The 20,024-nt window shown below is 46.9% G+C and overlaps 1 protein-coding gene across 12 annotated transcripts in view; it reads right to left on the bottom strand.

Annotated features, from left to right (window-relative positions):
• LOC120533088 (calcium/calmodulin-dependent protein kinase type II subunit delta) overlaps nucleotides 1-13,174 on the bottom strand; it is a 145,034-nt gene extending 131,860 nt beyond the window's left edge. For 6 of the 12 annotated variants that reach the window (XM_039759744.1, XM_039759749.1, XM_039759754.1 and 3 more), the window contains exons 1-2: nucleotides 12,839-13,173; nucleotides 8,166-8,260 (exon numbers count right to left, since the gene is read on the bottom strand). In XM_039759744.1, coding sequence (XP_039615678.1) covers nucleotides 8,166-8,260; nucleotides 12,839-12,903 — 160 coding nt within the window. In that variant the 5' untranslated portion in view covers nucleotides 12,904-13,173. Of the gene's footprint in view, nucleotides 1-8,165; nucleotides 8,261-12,838 lie in introns of all 12 variants that reach the window. The other 6 variants (XM_039759752.1, XM_039759750.1, XM_039759753.1 and 3 more) reach the window with 2 other exon arrangements.
• Between the last annotated feature and the right edge of the window lie 6,850 nt (nucleotides 13,175-20,024).

The raw sequence follows: 20,024 nt of genomic DNA, 5'->3' as shown, positions 1-20,024 counted from the left end.
GGCACTAATTAAGGAAAGGGTTAGAATGAAAACCTGCAGCCACTGGGGTCCTGAAGGTAAACAACCCCAGGTGAGTCACTTAAACTGAACAGAATATCCAGATCCAGCTGTGATGTGTCGTGACCGTGCATAACACCCCCATATACGCAGGCGACCAACAAGCCAACTTCCCTTTTCTCTGCCTCTCGCTACGACCACAAGCAGCGTGATTGGTTCCTGTATGGTTCTCACAGTGGGGCCAACTGTCATGTCCAGTAACTGCAGCCCAGAAACCAACCCCCTTTCTTAAGCTCCCGATGGCTGTCATTCTCAGCACTGTCCTCAAGAGCGGCGGATTCAGAAAATACTCCTTTATGGCGTAGTACATTTCATTTTAAATGGATCGATCGTGGCCATCAATCCGCACAGAACATCCCATAATGACAGAGTGAAAGTTGAAATCTCTGCTTCATGTAAGCATCCAGACCCTTAATTCAGTACTTTCTAGAAGCCCCTTCAGCAGCAATTCCAGCCTTAGGTCTTCATCGGGAAGTCTCTACAAGCTTTGCACACCTGGATTTGAGCGGTTGATCTCACTTTAACTCTACAAAGGGAAGCGTCTGTGAACTGCCATCTTCAGGATCTTTCCTCAGATGTTCTTTGGATGGGCCACTCACAGACTTGGCCTCTGGCCATTCCGGCACCGGCATGGCTATAAGCTACAGGTCATTGTCACAGGTGACCATCACCCCAGGTGGCGTCCACTCTGGAGCAGAACCACTCAGGATTTGACTGCATTCATCCTCCCCTCAATTCTGACCAGTCTCTCCCTATCCCCAAAGCATGAGGAAGCCACCACCATACCTAGGCAGGTGACAGGCAGTGCCTGGTCTTCACAAAGTTCTGTCCAAAGAGATCCATTTGTTAGGATCTCTCTTGTCCTGCTCTCAGAGTTCCACAAGCCTTCTACCCAAAAGCAGCTTCTGTCCAGCCATTTCGCCACAAACGCCCGATAGACGGAGTGCTGCTGAGATGGTTGCACTTCCAGCAGGTTCTTCCATCTCATCAGAGGACTTTATGAAGCTCAAGTAAGACCGACCATTGGATTCTTCATCACCTTCCTGCCCAAGACCTTTATTGCCCATTACTCACTTTGGCCAGATGGCCAACTCTAGGAGGAGTCCTTCTTCGATTTCAGTTTTTGAGGCCACTGGGCTCCTGGGAATATGCAAGGCTTTACAAATGGTTTAGCATCCAGCACCCAACACCTTCCCTTGCCCCGATCTAAGCTTCACTATAATTTGATTACGGAGGTCTGCAGAGAGTTTCATGGGCTTCATGGCTCGGTTTATATGTCCTGAAGTGCAGGGTGAATTGTGGGACCTGCTCTACAACAGGGACACGTGTGCCTTTTTAAATGACGTCCAGTCAGTTCAGGTGGCCATCTGTGGACTCCAGTCAATTTCCAGGGAACACTCAAAGCTATAGTAAAGGTTGGATCTCCGTCCTCCGATCAGCAGATCACAGAGGTCTACAGAGAGCTCCCATGGACTTCACGGCTCGGATTATGTCCTGAGGTTCAGGGTGAATTGTGGGACCTGCTCTACAACAGTGACAAGAGTGCCTTTCTAAACGTGTCCAGTCAACTTAAGGAGGCCACATGTGGACTCCAGTCAAGTCTGAGGGCACACTCAAAGCTTTAGTCAGGGTTGTGTATCTGTGTGCTCTGATCTGTACATCACCTCAATTTCATCTCTAAGGTCTACGGAGAGCCCCTTGGACGTCACAGCTCAGTTTATGTCCTGAAGTGCAGGGTGAATTGTGGGACCTGCTCTACAACAGTGACAAGAGTGCCTTTCTAAATGACATCCAGTCTGTTCAGGTGGCCATCTGTGGACTCCAGTCAATTTCCAGGGCACATTTAAAGCTTTAGTAAAGGTTGGATCCCCATGGTCCGATCTGTACATCATGGAGGTCTACAGAGAGCCCCCTTGGACTTCACGGCTCGGTTTATGTCCTGACAAGTAGGGTGAATAGTGGGACCTTCTTTCCATGGGTGCACTTGTACCTTTCTAAACGTGTCCAGTCAATTCAGGTGGCCACAGCTGGACTTCAATCAAGTTCTAGAAACATCTGGAGGGGGCATATTGGAATGCCAGCCACGGCGAAGGGTTTGAGGAGCTGAATGAGAGATTTCAGTGTCCGGGGGTGCAAAGCTTGTAGAGACTTCAGGGAGACTCAAAGCTGCCAAATGAGCTTCTACAGAGAACTGAATGAGGGGTCTGAATACGTCTGAGGATGGAAGTTTTCAGTTTTGGATTTGTATTCGATTTGCAAAGCTTTCCGAGGACGTCTTTTCATTTTGTTATTATGGGATGTTGGGTGTACAGCAGATTGATTGGTGGGCTAAAATGGCTGATTTCTCCATTTAAAATGAGCTCTGCAGCACAATCAAGTGGAAGGGTCAGAATACTTTCTGCATCGGCCATGCTTGAGGAGGATACCGAGAATGACAGCCGTCAGGAGAATAAGAAGGGGGCTGCTGTGAGGGTGTCCGAATATTTTTGGATCCCACCGTATTTCTATTTGCAACTCCTTCACGCCAGCCTCGTGGGCTAAAAGCCCGGCCAGCCAGCCAGCCAGTGTTTCATCAGTCCAGCCTCGGCACCCCAGTGGTCCTAACCTCACATTAGCCTACCTGGATGTTCATTTAACGAAGGCAGACAGTTTTTTTAAAAAGAGGACAGCACTGCCAGCCCACCTGACACGTGCGGAGCCCACCGTCGTTTCTCACTGGAGCGAGTGAACCGTGCCTACAGACCAACACTGCAGGCACCACGGGGCTCAGCGCGTTTCCCCGAGGGAGGCCCGTCCCGTTTCAGACGCAGACACTCGCGCTTTAGAGAGAGCGACTTGTGCAGCGTGAGAGTGCAGGAGGTGCGCACGCCGGGCCGGAGTGTCTGCCTAATTGCTATCGTCTTCCAGCCCCAGATAGCTGCGAAGTGCACAATGAAAGTAACAAATGATAGGAGTGGCAGTCATTATCTCCGGCGGGCCGTGTTTATTCAGCGAGGCGAGCGATGACACGACGAACTTCCTTTTTTGCATGCAAAGCAGCAACCGAGCAAACTCGGAGGCATTTGTGAGAGATAGCGAGCTGCGAAGACGACGAGGGAGGGGAGCCCAACGACATCTGCAGATCTTTGCAGAAGCAAGAAAAGGTTGGCTGACAAAAAAAGGGGGCTGCTGTCACAAAGCAACTCGAATCGGCCGACCCCAGCAAAGTGAATCAACCAGAGAGGAGACGAGAAGAGGAGGTCGGCCGTCCCAAGGGGGTGTGTGAGGAGCATGCTCTTATAGCGTGTTACTGCACCCACCACCACCACCACAGGACCAACCACCTGGATTGGGACCCCAGCACAGCGGGTGACACCTCAGCACCACACCTCTTTTTACTGCCACCAGCTTGCAGGGCTGGATGCTGATTAATGTCACAAACAGGACAAAGCAACTGAAGGTTAAGGGTCTTGTTCAAGTACCCCAACAGAGTGGAGTCACTTCTGCCGTGTATGGCATTCGAACTGGCAAAGTTCTGATTGCTGATCCCTAAGCCTCAGAGCCACCACTTGGGAGGGAAAAAAAACAAAATGACATGGCAATGGCACACCCCCAAGTCCTCCCCTTTGGGTAGTGTCGGGCTACTGTGTCCCCATATATCAACTGGTGTAGGTGTGCCAAGTGACCCTAATTATTTAAGGGGATAACTACTTTTTTAGTGAACTATATAACTTTTAACATTAAAGAATTTTTATTCTAAACAAGAAATTATTTATTTATTTATTCCTTCTTTAAAGTCGGGGGTAGACTAAAACAAAAATAAAAAATTAAAAAATTTTTAATATCAGGAATCGTTGTACTTGGGCGTGCCTTGATGGCCATATCCCCTACCCTAATCCTAACACCCTAGGACCCTCTCAGTTTCCACCAATTAAAATCAGCCTATCTGACCAAACATACAGACGTATGCTGCGAAGATCTGGCCCTCAGGACACACACACACACACACACCTCAATATTCACATATGTACAAGGAGGAAAAGACTCCATCTTCATAACACGCCGTTATCCCACTTTGTTTTCAGGAGCCAGCGAGTCCCTGTACAGTATGCTGGGTGCCACAGGTGGTCCCTGTACAGTATGCTGGGTTCCACCGGTGGTCCCTGTATAGTATGCTGGGTGCCACCGGTGGTCCCTGTACAGTATGCTGGGTGCCACCAGTGGTCCCTGTACAGTATGCTGGGTGCTGCAGGTGGTCCCTGTAAGTATGCTGGGTGCCACAGGCGGTCCCTGTAAGTATGCTGGGTTCCACCGGTGGTCCCTGTATAGTATGCTGGGTGCCACCAGTGGTCCCTGTACAGTATGCTGGGTGCCACAGGTGGTCCCTGTAAGTATGCTGGGTGCCACAGGTGGTCCCTATAAGTATGCTGGGTGCCACAGGCGGTCCCTGTACAGTATGCTGGGTGCCACAGGCGGTCCCTGTAAGTATGCTGGGTGCCACCAGTGGTCCCTGTACAGTATGCTGGGTGCCACAGGCGGTCCCTGTACAGTATGCTGGGTGCCTCAGGCGGTCCCTGTACAGTATGCTGGGTGCCACAGGTGGTCACAGGTCACTTTCGTGTGTTGTGTTCCTGTAGCCTTTGTGCAAAATACGTGAGGTGCAAAGAGGTGTGACACGGTGCGAGGTGAGGCGCGCTGGACAGTTCACAAGGGACCTGCACTAAAGCGACCTTGACTTCACGAGACCCCTGTTATTGATTGGATGTGGTGCATGGGAGGCAACTAAAAACAGTGATGTGGTGTAAAATGAGGGGAGTTCATGGAGGACCCCCCCCGTCTAATTGCTTTGAAGCAATCTTAATTACACGGGGTACACCCCGCCCCCTAAATCCCAACTACTTATTTTGAAGCAGGGCACAATGCAGAGCACCAAAGAGGCAGCCAAGGACAAAATGAAAATCTCCAATTTAATTTCTGGAAGACGGACCCTGTGAAGACTGCTCTGTTGTGCTGTAGGCGACCAAACTGAAGTGTGGCACATGTGGGACGTTCACGGGGGACCAAACCCCCCCACCCAACGTTGTTTTGAAGAGACCCCCCCTTATTGATTTGATGTGTTGAATGGAAGGCAACTAAAATGAGTGATGTGGTGCAAAATGAGGGGAGTTCTTGAAGGACCCCCACCACCTCATTGCTTTGAAGCCATCTTGATTACACGAGGTAACCCCCACCCCAACTTACTGTTTTAGTGCAGCAGCTATGAAGGAGCGTTCGAGAGTTCACAGGGGAGACAACACCCTAACCCCCGCCCCCCCAAGTACAATGTCCAATTAACGGGGGGGACCTCATGAAGATTGGTGTGATGTGCTGCAGGGGATGTGACTATGAAGAGTGATGCAATGTCAAGTGTGGCACGTACGGGACGTTCACAGGGGACCACTGCCCCCCACCCCAGCCCCAGCCTTGAAGTGATCGTGACTTCTTGGGGGGGGGATTACCGCTTTGATGCAGTGCATGGCATGGAACAGCAGGGGGGGGCACCTCTGAAGAGTGATGCGCTGTGAAGTGCGGTGCTCCATCCTCACCAGTAACTCTTCAAACCCCAAACTACAACCAGATTTGTTAGGCGGCGCCAGTGCTTGTGGTCAACCAATCGGCGCAACTCATCACCCAAGCCCCACCCACAATTACTTACTGGTTGGATGAAAAGTACGAACACTGGAGGAGGAGCTAATAAAAAAAAAAAAAGTACCAGGAACTACAAATGGCCCGAGTTCCAGAATTTCTAAAAAGTCCCTGGTTCCTGTGGTGGGGAAGCCCCTTTAGATGGCCCGCACAAACTTATACAGTAGAATGATAGGTAGGGGGCGTGCAGCCAGCTGACCGAGGTCTCCATTCCGGGACTGTGGCCGTATTTTCTCTGTTGATGCTTTTCTTGTCTTCCTCACTTCCGTTGTCAACTGGCCATCGCTAATCTGGGGGGAGAGGGGGCACCGTTGCTTACCCCTCACAGTGCTGCAAAAAACACCCAATGAGGACAACTGAGCGAGAGAAGCCCCGCCCCTTGAGGTCTGGATGTCTCTGGAAGGTGGCGTCACATTTTGGACCAGAGCAGCCCAGAGACCACCCAAAGCCTGAGCCGTCTGATTTAGGTGGACTCCTACCCTTTGTGTTGAAGTGCCATCGTGTGCCAGTTTATTTCTTTGGATTCTTTTGTTGCTGCCAGCTTTAAAAGGGGGCAGCCTGGTTGGCAGCCCGACATATTTTGGGACTCATTCCTATTTTGTCCCTTGGACCACAATGTGATGATGGGATGTGCAGGCTGCAGCCCCTCCTGTGTTCTACTCCTGCTCTCCTGTTTCTCACAGTAGTCAGGCTGCTGCCTGGTGGTGGTCTGGCTCTTTTAATAATCAATGGACTTTAGGAGCACCTGAGCCCACCAAAAGAAGCTCAAAACACATGACCTTACAACTCCTGCCTGACTTCTATAACCCTGGAAATAAATTCCTTGGGGTCACTCGGAAGCATAGATGGGGCTCAAAAGGGCCCTTTTCACTATTGGGCTGTCCAACTCAAGCTGCTGGGAGGAGGGAAAGAAGACACAAACATTGAGGGAGTGGAGGGCATTAGTGGTATTACAAAGGTCTGCTGCAACAAACCCCACCCTTGAGCCACCATCTGACCTAAATGAGTCAACTCACCTGCCTGGGCTCAGAAAGCACATAAAAATTCCAACATGCCCTGATTATGCTTGATAAGCAGCACGACGCCCTTCCCCTCCTCTGCTTCATCACCTGTAGGAGATGGCAGGGACGTGGCATCTCTACAGACAGCCAGCCAGAGAACCTGCCATCGGCTGCTGCTGCATGAGCTCAAGAAACGAGCCAACCCGGGCCCGATCTGGAATGAAAAAGCCTTTGGCTCAAGAGCGCCCTCTACTGTTCACACCTCAACACACACCCACGTAGGACAAGAATAACCACCCTCGGCTGAAAACCGAGTTACTGTCACTGTCACAGTACATTCTGCTCTTGGACTGCAAAGCTTTGCACAGCTTTTAAAATAAACACATCATGAAGGTGCGCAAGACAGCCATCTGAGAAGCAAGCAGGAAATGAAGTCCATCTCAGCCACGGATACAGAGACACCATAAGGAGACTCCTCATGTGTGGCCGTCAGACAGCAGCTAGTAGGCCATGAAGACACTCAGGAGCTGATGGCCACCTCTTACTTTACATGGGCATCACGGATAATGGAAAATAAAGACACAGACAGATAAATATAGATTAGATAGAGAGATATGAAAGGCACTATATGATAGATAGATAGATAGATAGATAGATAGATAGATAGATAGATAGATAGATAGATAGATAGATAGATAGATAGATATGAAAGGCACTATATGATAGATAGATAGATAGATAGATAGATAGATAGATAGATAGATAGATAGATAGATATGAAAGGCACTATATGATAGAGAGATATGAAAGGCACTATATGATAGAGAGATAGATAGATAGATATGAAAGACTAAGATGTCTAGATTGCTGTTAAAGGCACTATAGCCAGAAGAGGTGCTATATGATAGAAATGCACTTTAAGATGGACAGACAGATGTTAAAGGCGCTATATATAAGATACAGATGGTAAAGGCACTATACAATAAATATACAATAGGATAGGTGTTATACTGCATACCAGAACTATCTTAGAGGCGCTATAAAATGGATAGACAGAAGGGCACAGTATAACCAACAGACCAAAATCAATGCACAGGTCCTCCATGCTGCACCGAGGTCACCACTCCCATTTCTGCCCACCCATTTCCTGCTATCAAGACCACCACAAGTGAGAGGCCCTGGTCTTCTTTCTGGAAGCTCCTAACCCAGTGATAATTCCATGACGATTCCACACATTAAATGGTCATCAACAAGCTGTTCACACATTCGACCCAAAAGACACCCAAAGTCTTGATGAACACTCAAAAGCGACCAACCCAAAGACCAAGGGGCTGCTGTGTTGGTAATCAAAGAGACTGGCAGGAACGTGTGGGCTCACACAGAGCAGCCCCCTTGAACGTGTGGGCACACACTCACGACTGTGGCACGGCGGCGGTGACATACCCCTGGCAGAGAGCTTTTTGGTGTTGATGATTTTGGCAGCGTACTCTTGTCCCGTTGAGTTCTTCATGCATCTCCTCACAACTGAGAAGGCTCCTCTGAAAATAAAACAGAACAACAGAAAGTCAGGATTGGGAAGATGGGCTTGCGTCACATAAAGTGGCCAAATCTCGTTTCTGCTTAACCCCAGCCCCTCTAACTAAATTATCTTACCCACCCCTCAGGGGTTAGGCAGGGATAAACCCTGGACAGGAGGGCCAACCGATCATAGACCCCCAAACACAAACAGGGCCAACTTAGACTACCACATTAGCCAAAGAAGAGCACGGCAGTAGAAGAAAGCACAGAGCAGCCTGTGACATAAACGCCCCTTACTTACACCCTAGGGGTCCTGCTGTGTTGAAATGACCCCGATAATGAAGGCAAATCTACAGAATTCACTTTGAATACCCATCACATCATGACTGCCCACCTTTCCCCTCATAAAGGCTGGGAAGCTGTGACCCTTATACACAATGGTAGGTAAGGTCTGACATGGTATCCCGGCCTGGAAAGGAACCATCAGCACTACAGATAAACACAACCAGTCCACGTTCATGACCCACCCAACCAAACCAAAGGGTCTGGGCAACTTGGATGTAGGCAACTAGGACATGGGCTGAGGGTCTCCCCAATCTTCCCCAAAAAAAAAAAGACTGGCACTCCATCCAGGGCATGTGTGCTGCAGCTTATGGCAGACGTAAGCACCACACTAACGATGGAAGAGAAAATGGATCGATGGATTATGACTGCCATATGAGGGAGTAGCAAACAAACGACAAAGACCACCCCAATGTCCAGCAATGACCCCTGCCTTGAGCCTGATGCTGCCATGATAGGCGTTGGCTCCGGGGAACATGACGTGAGGAGAAGGCTTAAAAAACGGGTGGGTAGATTATTACCAGGTGGGCTACGCACTGACTTATCATTATTATTGCTATGATTATTATTAGCAGTAGTAGTATTGTCCAATACACATTTATTATTAGGTGAACCATTCATTTTATGCTATTATTATTACTATTATTGCAATTATCATTATTATCCTCAGTAATAGAAATGTCTATTAACCCTTGATTTATCTTATGATCATTACTATTAGCTATAATAGCAGTGTCTAATATAAGTTTACTATTAGGTGAACCACCAATTTATGCTATTAAGTGATCCCCGCCTATCGCGAAAGTTACGTTCCAAACCCGTCAGCGATAGGTGAAAATCTGCGGTATAGAAAGACCATATAAACCAACAATTTTTTTATAGTTTAAGCCTTAAAATACCCCCCACACACTTTAAACACATGTAAACTTGTAATGGCAAGCGGCGTCCGTGTAACGCTTTCCTTCCTGAAGAATATCCAGGAGTTTTACCTTCTCCTTGAATGGTCAAGGACTTCCTCTGGCGCTGAGGCTCACTACCACCGGAAGGCTTAGATGATGCAGGACGCTTGGGAGCCAACGTAGGGCTTAAAATAAAATGAAAAGTTCACAAAACGTTTGCTCACAACAGTCGGACCACAAGCGAGGTACGAGATACGCAGAGAACTGAGATGTGTCAGGGACCCAACGCGGGTTACACCACGTTAGCAGGCAGCCAATCAGAGTCCAAGAGAATGAAAATCCCACTCTGATTGGTCTCCTCTTTCAGCCAGTAACGGGCCTTGTAAGAAATCATCTGGGTAGTGTAACGCGAAACTCTTTGTCTACTGTAGTGTACAATGTACGTATAAAATTAGATACGTTCCACAGAAAAATCCGCGATATATCGGGGGATCACTCTATTATTATCATTATTACTATTATTAAATTACTATTATCCTCAGTAATAGAAATGTCTATTAACCCTCAATTTATTTTATGATCATTATTATTAGCAGTAATAGTAGTGTCTAATATAAGTTTACTATTAGGTGAACAACTATTCATCTTATTCTTCTTATTATTATTACCAATAGTAGTATTGTCTTTTAACCCTTTATTTATTCTATTATTATTCCGATTATTTTTACCAGAACTGGTATTGGCTATTACAAATATATTATTAGGTAAGCCACCTATTTATGTTATTATTATCATCATTATTATCTTCAGAAGTAGCATTGTATATTATTAACCCTCTACATTTTCTAATTATTACTATTATTATAATCATTACCAGTAGTACAGTATAAAGAATTATAGGTTTATTATTAGATAAACCACCTATTTATCATGTTACTATTATACAGTAACTACTTATTATTTTTATCATTAGCAGTAGTAGTATTTCTCTGTTAAACACCTGTCTTCTTCTTCTTATTATTATTATTAATAATACTATTATTAACAGTAGTCGTAGCAAATATTATAAATTTATCATTGGGTAAATCACCTACTTATTGTATTCCTATTATAATTGTTATTAGCAGCAGTAGTAGTATTGTCTATTAACCACCTATCATTATTATCCATCCACACATTACATCCATCCATTATATCCTAACTACAGGGTCACGGGGGTCTGCTGCAGCGCAAGGCAGGAAACAAATCCCAGGCAGGGTGCCAGCCCACCGCAGGGCACACACACACACACACACCCACTAGGGACAATTTAGAATCGCCAATCCACCTCACCTGCATGTCTTTGGACTGTGGGAGGAAACCCACGCAGACATGGGGAGAACATGCAAACCCGGAAGCGAGCCCGGGTCTCCTAACTGCGAGGCAGCAGCACTACCCGCTGCGCCACTGTGCCGCCCTATCATTATCATCAATACTATTTATGATTAATAGTAGTAGCGTACATTATAATTATATTATTAGGTAAACCACCTATTTCTTGTATCACTATTATTATTATTATTATTATTATTATTATTATTAGCAGTAGTAGTTTTGTCTAGTTAACCCCTTATTCATTTTTTTATTTTTGATTATACTATTAACTGTAGTAGAATTGTCTAATATAATTTTATTATTAGGCATATTCACGTTTTTATTATTATTACTATTATTAGCAGCAGTAGTATTGTGTATTATAAATTATTAGGTAAACCACCTATTTATCATATTACTATAATTATTTCAATTATTAGCAGTGGTAGCATTGTCTATCAATAACCTATTTTTCTTATTCTTAAAAGCATTACTATTATTAGCTGTAGTAATGTTGTCTAATATAAATTATTAGTATGCCATCTATTATTATTATTTCTATTATTGGTAGTAGTGGTATTATTCATTGTAAGTTTATTACCAGGTAAACCACCTATTTATTATTATTATTATTATAACCCATTTTTCTAATGTCTCCTAACAAGAGGAGGGTCGTGACGCAGCTTCCACCTACCTCAGCAGGCATCGGGCGCATGGCTGAAACAATCCCTGGACAGGCGCCACTGCATTATGAACACACACACACACACACACACACACACACACACACATCAGGGGTCAATTCAGTGACACCAATCCACCAAGCCCACATGTCTGCAGCTTGTGGGGAAAAACAAGAGCACCCTGGGGAAGACTACACTGGACAAAGGGAGAACATGCAAACTGGCAGGGGCATCCAAGACTGGATCCCTGGCCTCCTTGTTGTCATTCAGCAGCACTGCCACTGCACCTCGATGCTGCTCACTACTAGCACTTGGCTATGTTCTAAGATCTTATACAAGAAATTATGTATCATCTTCTAATTATTAGATATTATTGCTGGTACTATTAAATATTATTACTCTACCTACTATACTATCATCACTAGTTGGGTCATCTGTTTAATTCTTCATTATTATGAGACTATCATATCTATTATTATGTCTCTTATCATATTACTATTATCATCATTGTATTATGAATATCACCTATTTTATTGCTTTCCTTCATACTGCTATAACCATTCTATTATTATAAGATTATTACGGTGTGGACGGTCTCTCTGTCTATAAGGCTTTTCATTGGAAGCTTTCAGGCCAGGAGTCCCCACCAACCCCGTGCTGCAAATAACTGGCACAGAAAAATGGACGGATAATTAGAATTATTTTTAGCTGGATTACACTGTGCTGTTGGAAGGAAGAAAAAACGATTACGGGATTCACAATTGCTACTATTACTAGTAATGCTGACGCACACGCACGCACACTGGGATGAAGTAAAAGTAAAGCCGGCGGCACTCTCCATTTGTAAATGCTCAGGATTCCCATTCCAAGCCGCAAGCCTGGACACGCTGAGCGATACGCGAGTCTGGTGGACTGCGCAAGCCGAGGGCAGGTCTCCGCACACACGGCCCGTGGAGCGGCTCCGTTCCAGTCCCGGAAGGCGCCAGTGTTTAAATATTATTATAACTATTACTAATATCATCATCATCGGGATTATAAGACGAGCGAACTGCGGCTCCATGTGTAGTCGTACCACGTATCGATGCGGAGCGGAGAGAAGCGCTGCACGCAGGTACAGGTGTTGCGTTCCGCCCCCGCACTCCACACACAGAGGCAGACAGCGAGGCGCGCGCGCGCGCTAAGTTTGTCCACTCGCCGTTTAATTACAATATTCCCCGCGAACACGCGAGCCAGCAGCGATGTAATTCAACAAGCGCGCCCTCTCCATTGAAAAACGCGCCCCTTAATCAAGACGCCCCCCCAGACAGAGAGTAGGACTTACTTCCCGAGCTCTTCGTACAGCTGGTATTCGTCGCTAAACCTGGTACAGGTTGTCGTTGAAGCCATGATAACCGGTGACAGGGCGAACGCGCTGATAAGAGAAGCGCTGCACTGGAGAAAGTGAAAGACGGGAAGGAGGGAGCAAGGAAGGAAGGAAGCACTTTCTGTGCTTTTTGCGCTGTCGCCTTGACCCCCACTTGTCGCCCTAGTTCTCCTTCACGCAGTAGGGTGCTTGAGAAGGTGACAGAGAGCCACACACTCCACTCCGCTCTCGAGTGCGCTTCAGCAGCTGTGCCACGGCGCGCGCGAGCGAGCAGAGACGACGGAAAGCTCCGCTGAGACCCGCCCCTCCCTCTCTCTATTGCTCGCTCGTCCCCCTCTCTCTCTCTCTCTCTCTCTCTCTCTCTCTCTCTCTCTCTCTCCCCCCCTCCCCCCCCTCTCTCTCTCTCTCTCTCTCTCTCTCTATTGCTCGCTCGCCCCCCTCTCTCTCTCTCTCTCTCTCCCCCGAGCCCTTCCTGATTTGAGAGTCTGCACCACACCTCCCTCTAGCTGCCACTCACGAGCGCCTTTCGCTTTTTCTTTTCCTGTCGCCTCCGCCGCACGCTACGCCGCTGGCGGCCAAAGCAGGGCGGCGCAGAGCAAGATCGCCGACATCAGCTCAGGCGCACTTCGGATGACACAGCCTGGCAAAATGACCTTTTAAACTTTACGTGGTTTATGTAGTGCCTTTCATTGTTTTCTCTTAAACAAATACCAACTGAACGAAATAAGAAATCAGTTTTGTATTTACACGAATTAAACAGTGCAATCGAAATGTCTTCAGGCTTCTTCACTTTTTTCACATTTTATTATGTTGTGCTCAAATCATTAAAATTATTTTTTCCCTCTGATATCAAGCTAAATTCACTACTCCAAAATGTCAGAAAAAACAGGATTTTAGAAAGTATAGTAAATTTATTAAGAAATAAAGACATATCACATGTACACAAAGTTTTGAAACTCAGGTTCATCCCCTTCTACTGTTCGTTGGGATGCAAGAGCGGCGGTTGAAGGTGGCAAGTGGGGCACCTTCACCAGAGGGGCCCGCTTTTGAGGTCCACGTGCTCTGTTCGAGTGGATTTGTCAAGTTATATTCTCCAGTATATATATATATATATATATTACATAGTTAACTGTCAAATAATGCAAAGAGTACGCAACACGTGTTTAGCCCTACTTTGGGCTCATCAGGCATACACACCATCAGGCACCCCTCACTGGGGTTCGAACCTTGGACGTCAACGTTAGAGACAAAGGCTCTTTACATTGCACCACAGCGTGTGGTTTGTTTTACTTCGTTCAGCCTGGAGATCAAGGTAATTACATACATAGCATCGAAATCTGAATCACAATCTGATTGTATGGGTGGTTACCTACCAGGTAACGGGTGTACAATTAGATTGTGATTCAGACTTCGAATGCTGTGTATATATATATATATATATAACAAAGGAGCTATATAGGCGCTGGACCTGACACAGATGGACATGGAGACACGTATAAAAGTACAAAGACTTTTATTTTTCTTCACCCGTGGACGCACGTCTTCCCCGTGACCCACAGGCAATACACAGTCCCACAAAACACCAGTCCAACACACAGCAACACCACCTTTCTTCCTTTGCCACCACTCCTTCTCAAGCTTCGTCTCCTTCCTCCCAACTCTGGCTCTCCGAGTGGTGGTGGCTGGGCCCTTTTATAGCCCACCCGGAAACGTTCCAGGTGATTGACCACCTGGTCCTAATTGCACTTCTGGGTGGGGCTGAAGGCTTGTCCAGCTGGGCTGTTGGAAGCAGACAGCCCCCCCCTAGCGGCCACCCTGGGCCTCAACCAAGCTGTGGAGGACTCCATCTCCCATGGAGCCCTGCGGGTGGTTGGGCAATCACCGTCGGCCAGGGAGGCTGCCACCAAGCATCCCGGGGGAGATATTGGACTGCCCATGATGGCTCCCCCGGAACATAAGCAGCAGGGGCGTCCCTGCCAGAATATACTATACTATCACTATACAGGTATATATATATATATATATATATATATATATACTATATATATATATATATATATACTGTATATATACAGGGTGGGCCATTTATATGGATACACCTTAATAAAATGGGAATGGTTGGTGATACTAACTTCCTGTTTGTGGCACATTAGTATATGTGAGGGGGAAAACTTTTCAAGATGGGTGGTGTCCATGGTGGCCATTTTGAAGTCGGACATTTTGGATCCAACTTTTGTTTTTTCAATAGGAAGAGGGTCATGTGACACATCAAACTTATTGGGAATTTCACAAGAAAAACAATGGTCACCAACCATTCCCATTTTATTAAGGTGTATCCATATAAATGGCCCACCCTGTATATGAGATGTTTCTAAGCAGTGACGTGCGGTGAGGTTCATGGCTAGTGAGGCACGGACTCCTTCACAGTCAGAATTACAAATCTATCAAACCAAATGAGTAGCTTATTCCCTATTAAACTGGCAGCGTGCGCCTTGCCTACTGGTTATGTTTCATATCTCATCTCATTCTTTGCACACACATCGGTGAGGCGCATTTTTGGATAAAAAAGAACGTTACGTTTACAGTGGTGAGAACGAGAGAGCGCAGAGAGCGCATTTGCTCCTCGTCCTCCACGTGTTCTATATTTGCCGTCGCGATTCCACAATTCACACTCATTCAATACAAATGAAAGTATAGAGTGGTGTACAAAAAAAAAAAAGATCTCAATTCTGACCGTAATTGAAATATAGTTTTGTTTTTAAAAGCTTTTAATTCCGATGCTTTGATCAATTTTAATAGAATGTTCAACAAAAGAGAGAGAAAAAATCAAATGAATATTTTATTTAAGGTCAATATTTAGTTTTTAAATATTGGATTGTTTTTTTCTTAGTCTGATTCTATTTTTTATAAAATTGAAAACCATTTATGGTCTTTACCTTTATTTGTAAATGAAGTCCATGCGCCTGTCCTTCTCCACGAACATCTCCGTCACTTTCTTGTAAAAGTCCTCCTTATTTTCCATTAGTTTTAATAATCTTAATCTTCCATTTTGACAGTGAGTCGGAACAAAAAATAAAAATAAAAAGCGGCCCGCTGCAGTGCACTTGACTTTCTGATGTTGCTAACTTATTGGCGCCTCTGCGTAGAACAACAGCAGCAACGAGCACCTGTTTGGCTCACATGCGCCCCTTCAGGACGGTACGGTACTGTCTGCCTCACTCACCTTGTGCCTTTTCACTGCGGCTTTATGTCCGATCAGCGAGACTAAATATGTCACACACGTTCATTAAAGATATTAGCCAGACTGTGGAAAGTCAGGGTGTGTAATAAACGTGTCTGCAAACCTTATATTGGCGACATACAGAGAGACAGCGACAGGCACGCGACAATCGCAGGCATCAACCCCGTCAGTGTGTGAGGGAGAGCGCAGTCCGAGGGGAGATGAGGCTCATTGCTGCGTTTCTCCTCAGTATTTGAACAAGAAATGCACAAATTCAGCGATTTTGACTGTAAAAATGATCAAAATTATTGGAATCAAACAGAAAACAAATTTATAGCACAGACCAGTTGACGAATTAATTTTATATTTGATGTTATCATTAACAGTTTTTTTTTTACTTTTCATGATGATTGGCTGTGGTGGGCTGGCGCCCTGCCCGGGGTTTGTTTCCTGCGTTGTGCCCTGTGTTGGCTGGGATTGGCTCAGACAGACCCCTGTGATCCTGTAGTTAGGATATAGCGGGTTGGATAATGGATGGATGGATGATGACGGGTGAGGCTCTGCCTCACTTGCCTCCCCTGACCGCATGACCCCGCCATACATATACAGGTGATCGTGATACTAAATCAGAAGTGAATGCCAATTTTCACTTGTAACACAATAACAAATATTCATAGTATTTTTTTATGGACAGCAAGTCACAACATGCATGCTGTAAATTAGCATGGGGCCCCTATGCTTGTGAGGGCCCCTTGGCAACTTGTCATCGTGCCCATGCATTAAGACAGCTAGGGCTGCCCACCTGGCCAAACCAATCGATCGGGGCAGAGCAACTTTGGTAAAAGAGGTGACCAGGAAAGAACCCGCTGGTCACTCTGGCTGAGCTGTAATAATAATAATAATTCATTACATTTATATAGCGCTTTTCTCATTACTCAAAGCGCTGTCCACACAGGAAGGAACCAGGAATTGAACCGACAATCTTCCACAGTCTCCTTACTGCAAAGCAGCAGCACTACCACTGCGCCACCTGTGTGTGGAGACGGGAGAAACTTCTAGACCAGGGGTGTCCAACTCTGGTCCTGGAGGGCCGCAGTGGCTGCAGGTTTTCATTCTCACCTTTTCCCTAACCAGTTTTCACTGCGAATTAACTCCGTTTCCCTTCATTTTAATCATTTTTAAGGATTCAGTCCTCTGAATTGATTCTTTTCTTCATTAAATGGCAGTCAACCAGAAATAACACAGGAAACGAGCCGACAGATGACCAGCTAAACTGGGATTTCAAACTCCAGCCAGTTTCACTCCAACCAGTTTCTTAATGAGATGCCCATTCTTGCTGTTAATTAAACTCGTTATTTAATTTAATGGCCGGTTGCGGCCCTCATTCTGCCACAGCAGACATTTCCAAAACTGCTGATTTTCTGTTTTTTTCTAAGAACACCGGGAAAATGTTTTTAATGAGGCCTTCACCTTTCTTTATTTTCAGATGTTCTGTGATGGGCCCAGATGAGCGTGAACTGTTTTGGCTCATTTTGATAAAGGAACTAGAAACAACTAAGGGGTCTGAGTCCATCCATCCATCCATTGTCTAACCCGCTGAATTCCGAATACAGGGTCACGGGGGTCTGCTGGAGCCAATCCCAGCCAACACAGGGCACAAGGCAGGAACCAATCCTGGGCAGGGTGCCAACCCACCGCAGGACACACACAAACACCAAGCACACACTAGGGCCAATTTAGAATCATCAATCTACCGAACCTGCATGTCTTCGGATTGTGGGAGGAAACCGGAGCGCCAGGAGGAAACCCACACAGACACGAGGAGAACATGCAAACTCCATGCAGGGAGGACCCGGGAAGCGAACCCGGGTCTCCTAACTGCGAGGCAGCAGCGCACACACTGCACCACCGTGCCGCCCGTGGTCTGAGTCAACTTAACTAAAATGAAGGTAAAAGAAGTTAATTAGCAGCAAATAACTGGTCACTAATTAAGAAGATGGTGTGGCGGGAATGTCACCACACTGGGAGGACCGGGGGAGCAAGCGCAGCCAGAGCGTTACCACCCGCGGAGCTCTAGAATGGCAGTCCCCCTGGGTTGCAGTGGTGCCTCGGACTCCCGCAGGGCTCCATGGGAGTTGGAGTTTGGTGCAGCCCTGTTGGGATCTGTGGGCTTCGCCAGGGGGTGCTGCAGCAGCTGCTGAGCCCTCGTGGGCAGTTCTTCTGCCACACCCTGAAGTAGGTCATCAAGCACCCGGAGCACTTCCGGGTGGCTTAGTAAAGGGGCCGGCAACCGCTACTCCAGGAGGCAGAGTCGGGAGGTTGAGGATGAAGCTTGCCTGAAGGAAGAGGAAGAGACTTTTGTATAGTGATTGTGCTGGACTGTGTTTGACTTGTGGGGACGGAGAAGGCGATTCCCACAAGGAATATAAAATAAAAGTTGTGTGTGTGTGCGTGTGTTTTGAACTTGGGCCTCCTGCGTCTGTCTGTGTCGGGTAGAGTGGCTGGCATGCCCACTGTTGGTGCCACAGTGGTTAGAATGAAAACCTGCAGCCACAGTGGTCCCCCTCGTCTAGAAGAACAATCAGCACTGCAACACTGCAGTCATTTGGGCTTTATGTCAGAGAGACCAGACAACACATCAACGCCCGACTGAATTGTACTAAAGGCCCCTAAAGAACTCTCAGACTGTGAGGGGCAGGACCCTCTGGGCTGATGGATCCAGGACTGATCTGTCTGGCCTCAGTTTTAATCGTCACATCAGGGGAAAACCTGTGCTCATCAGCTGTGCAGTACCAGTCCAAGAGTGGAGCAGGGTGGTGGCAATGCCAGGGGACTGTGAGGTGAGTCAAGGTTGAGAGAAAGCTGAACAGTACAGAGAAATCTTTCCTGAAAACCTCCTCCAGAGTGCCCAGGACCCGGGCTGAGGGCTCGAGCCCCCCATCAGGACCAAGCAAAGATGACACAGAAGTGGCTGAGGGAGGACACTGGAAAAACCCACAGCCTGGATGTTAACCCAGTCAAACATCTCTGGGGAGACCCGACAATATCTGCCCACCTATGGTCTCCATCCAGCCTGGCAGAGCTTGAGAGGATCTGCAGAGAAGAATGGCAGACATCCCCCCAAAATCCAGGGGTAGTGAAGCTTGTTGAGTCAAACCCAAGAAGACCCCAGGGACACATGGAATGGGTCACAACAAAGTGCATGTCCTTGAATGGCCCAACTGGAGCCCAGAGTTGTACCAAAGTGAACGTCTCTGGAGAGACCACCGATGGGCTCCATCCGAACTGGCAGCGCTTGAGAGGGTCTGCAGAGAAGAGTGGCAGGAAATCATCAAATCCAGGGGTGGGACTCGGAGTGAAGCTTGTCACATCAGTAGTGGGGGGGGGGGTTCCCCAGTAGAGTTTCATGTAAGTCGTTCTTAAATATGACAATGAAGGGGGGGGCTGGCTTCTCAAAAGATCCGGACACCTGACAGTGGTGGACACCAGTAAATGGGGGGGGGCTCTAGATGATAGGGGGGGGCTGGAAGCCTGAGGTCATGGCCAAAAGTCATGGAAGCCCCCAAAAGGACATCACTGCTTCCAGCTGATGAGCGTACCTGCCACTCCCTTGCTCGGGATGTGTGTGTCGTTGGGCATTGACTGGCACACCGGATTGTCCTTCCTTCTTGTGTGACCTTCTTTCCGTTGCCCGTCCAGTACAATTTCACTGATGCCCAAGATGTCCAGACGATGAGATCAATTGTTCTGTTTCTGCACTAGCTGGCCCAGTTTCTCGTCTGTGTGTTGGAGGCTCTGGCAGTGAGGGCAGTCCACTGCTCGGACATTTGACACCCTGGTGGGTTTCTTCCAGCGCCATCATCAAATGGTCGTAGCTCTCATGCTGATTTTGTTGGTTTTAATGGTTAAGCAACTTTTTTTCTT

Source organism: Polypterus senegalus, chromosome 7 (genome assembly GCF_016835505.1).
Source record: "Polypterus senegalus isolate Bchr_013 chromosome 7, ASM1683550v1, whole genome shotgun sequence".
Taxonomy (NCBI): Eukaryota; Metazoa; Chordata; class Cladistia; order Polypteriformes; family Polypteridae; genus Polypterus; species Polypterus senegalus.
Note: the sequence above shows the minus strand (reverse complement) of the source record. Positions and strands in the feature narration are given on the sequence as shown.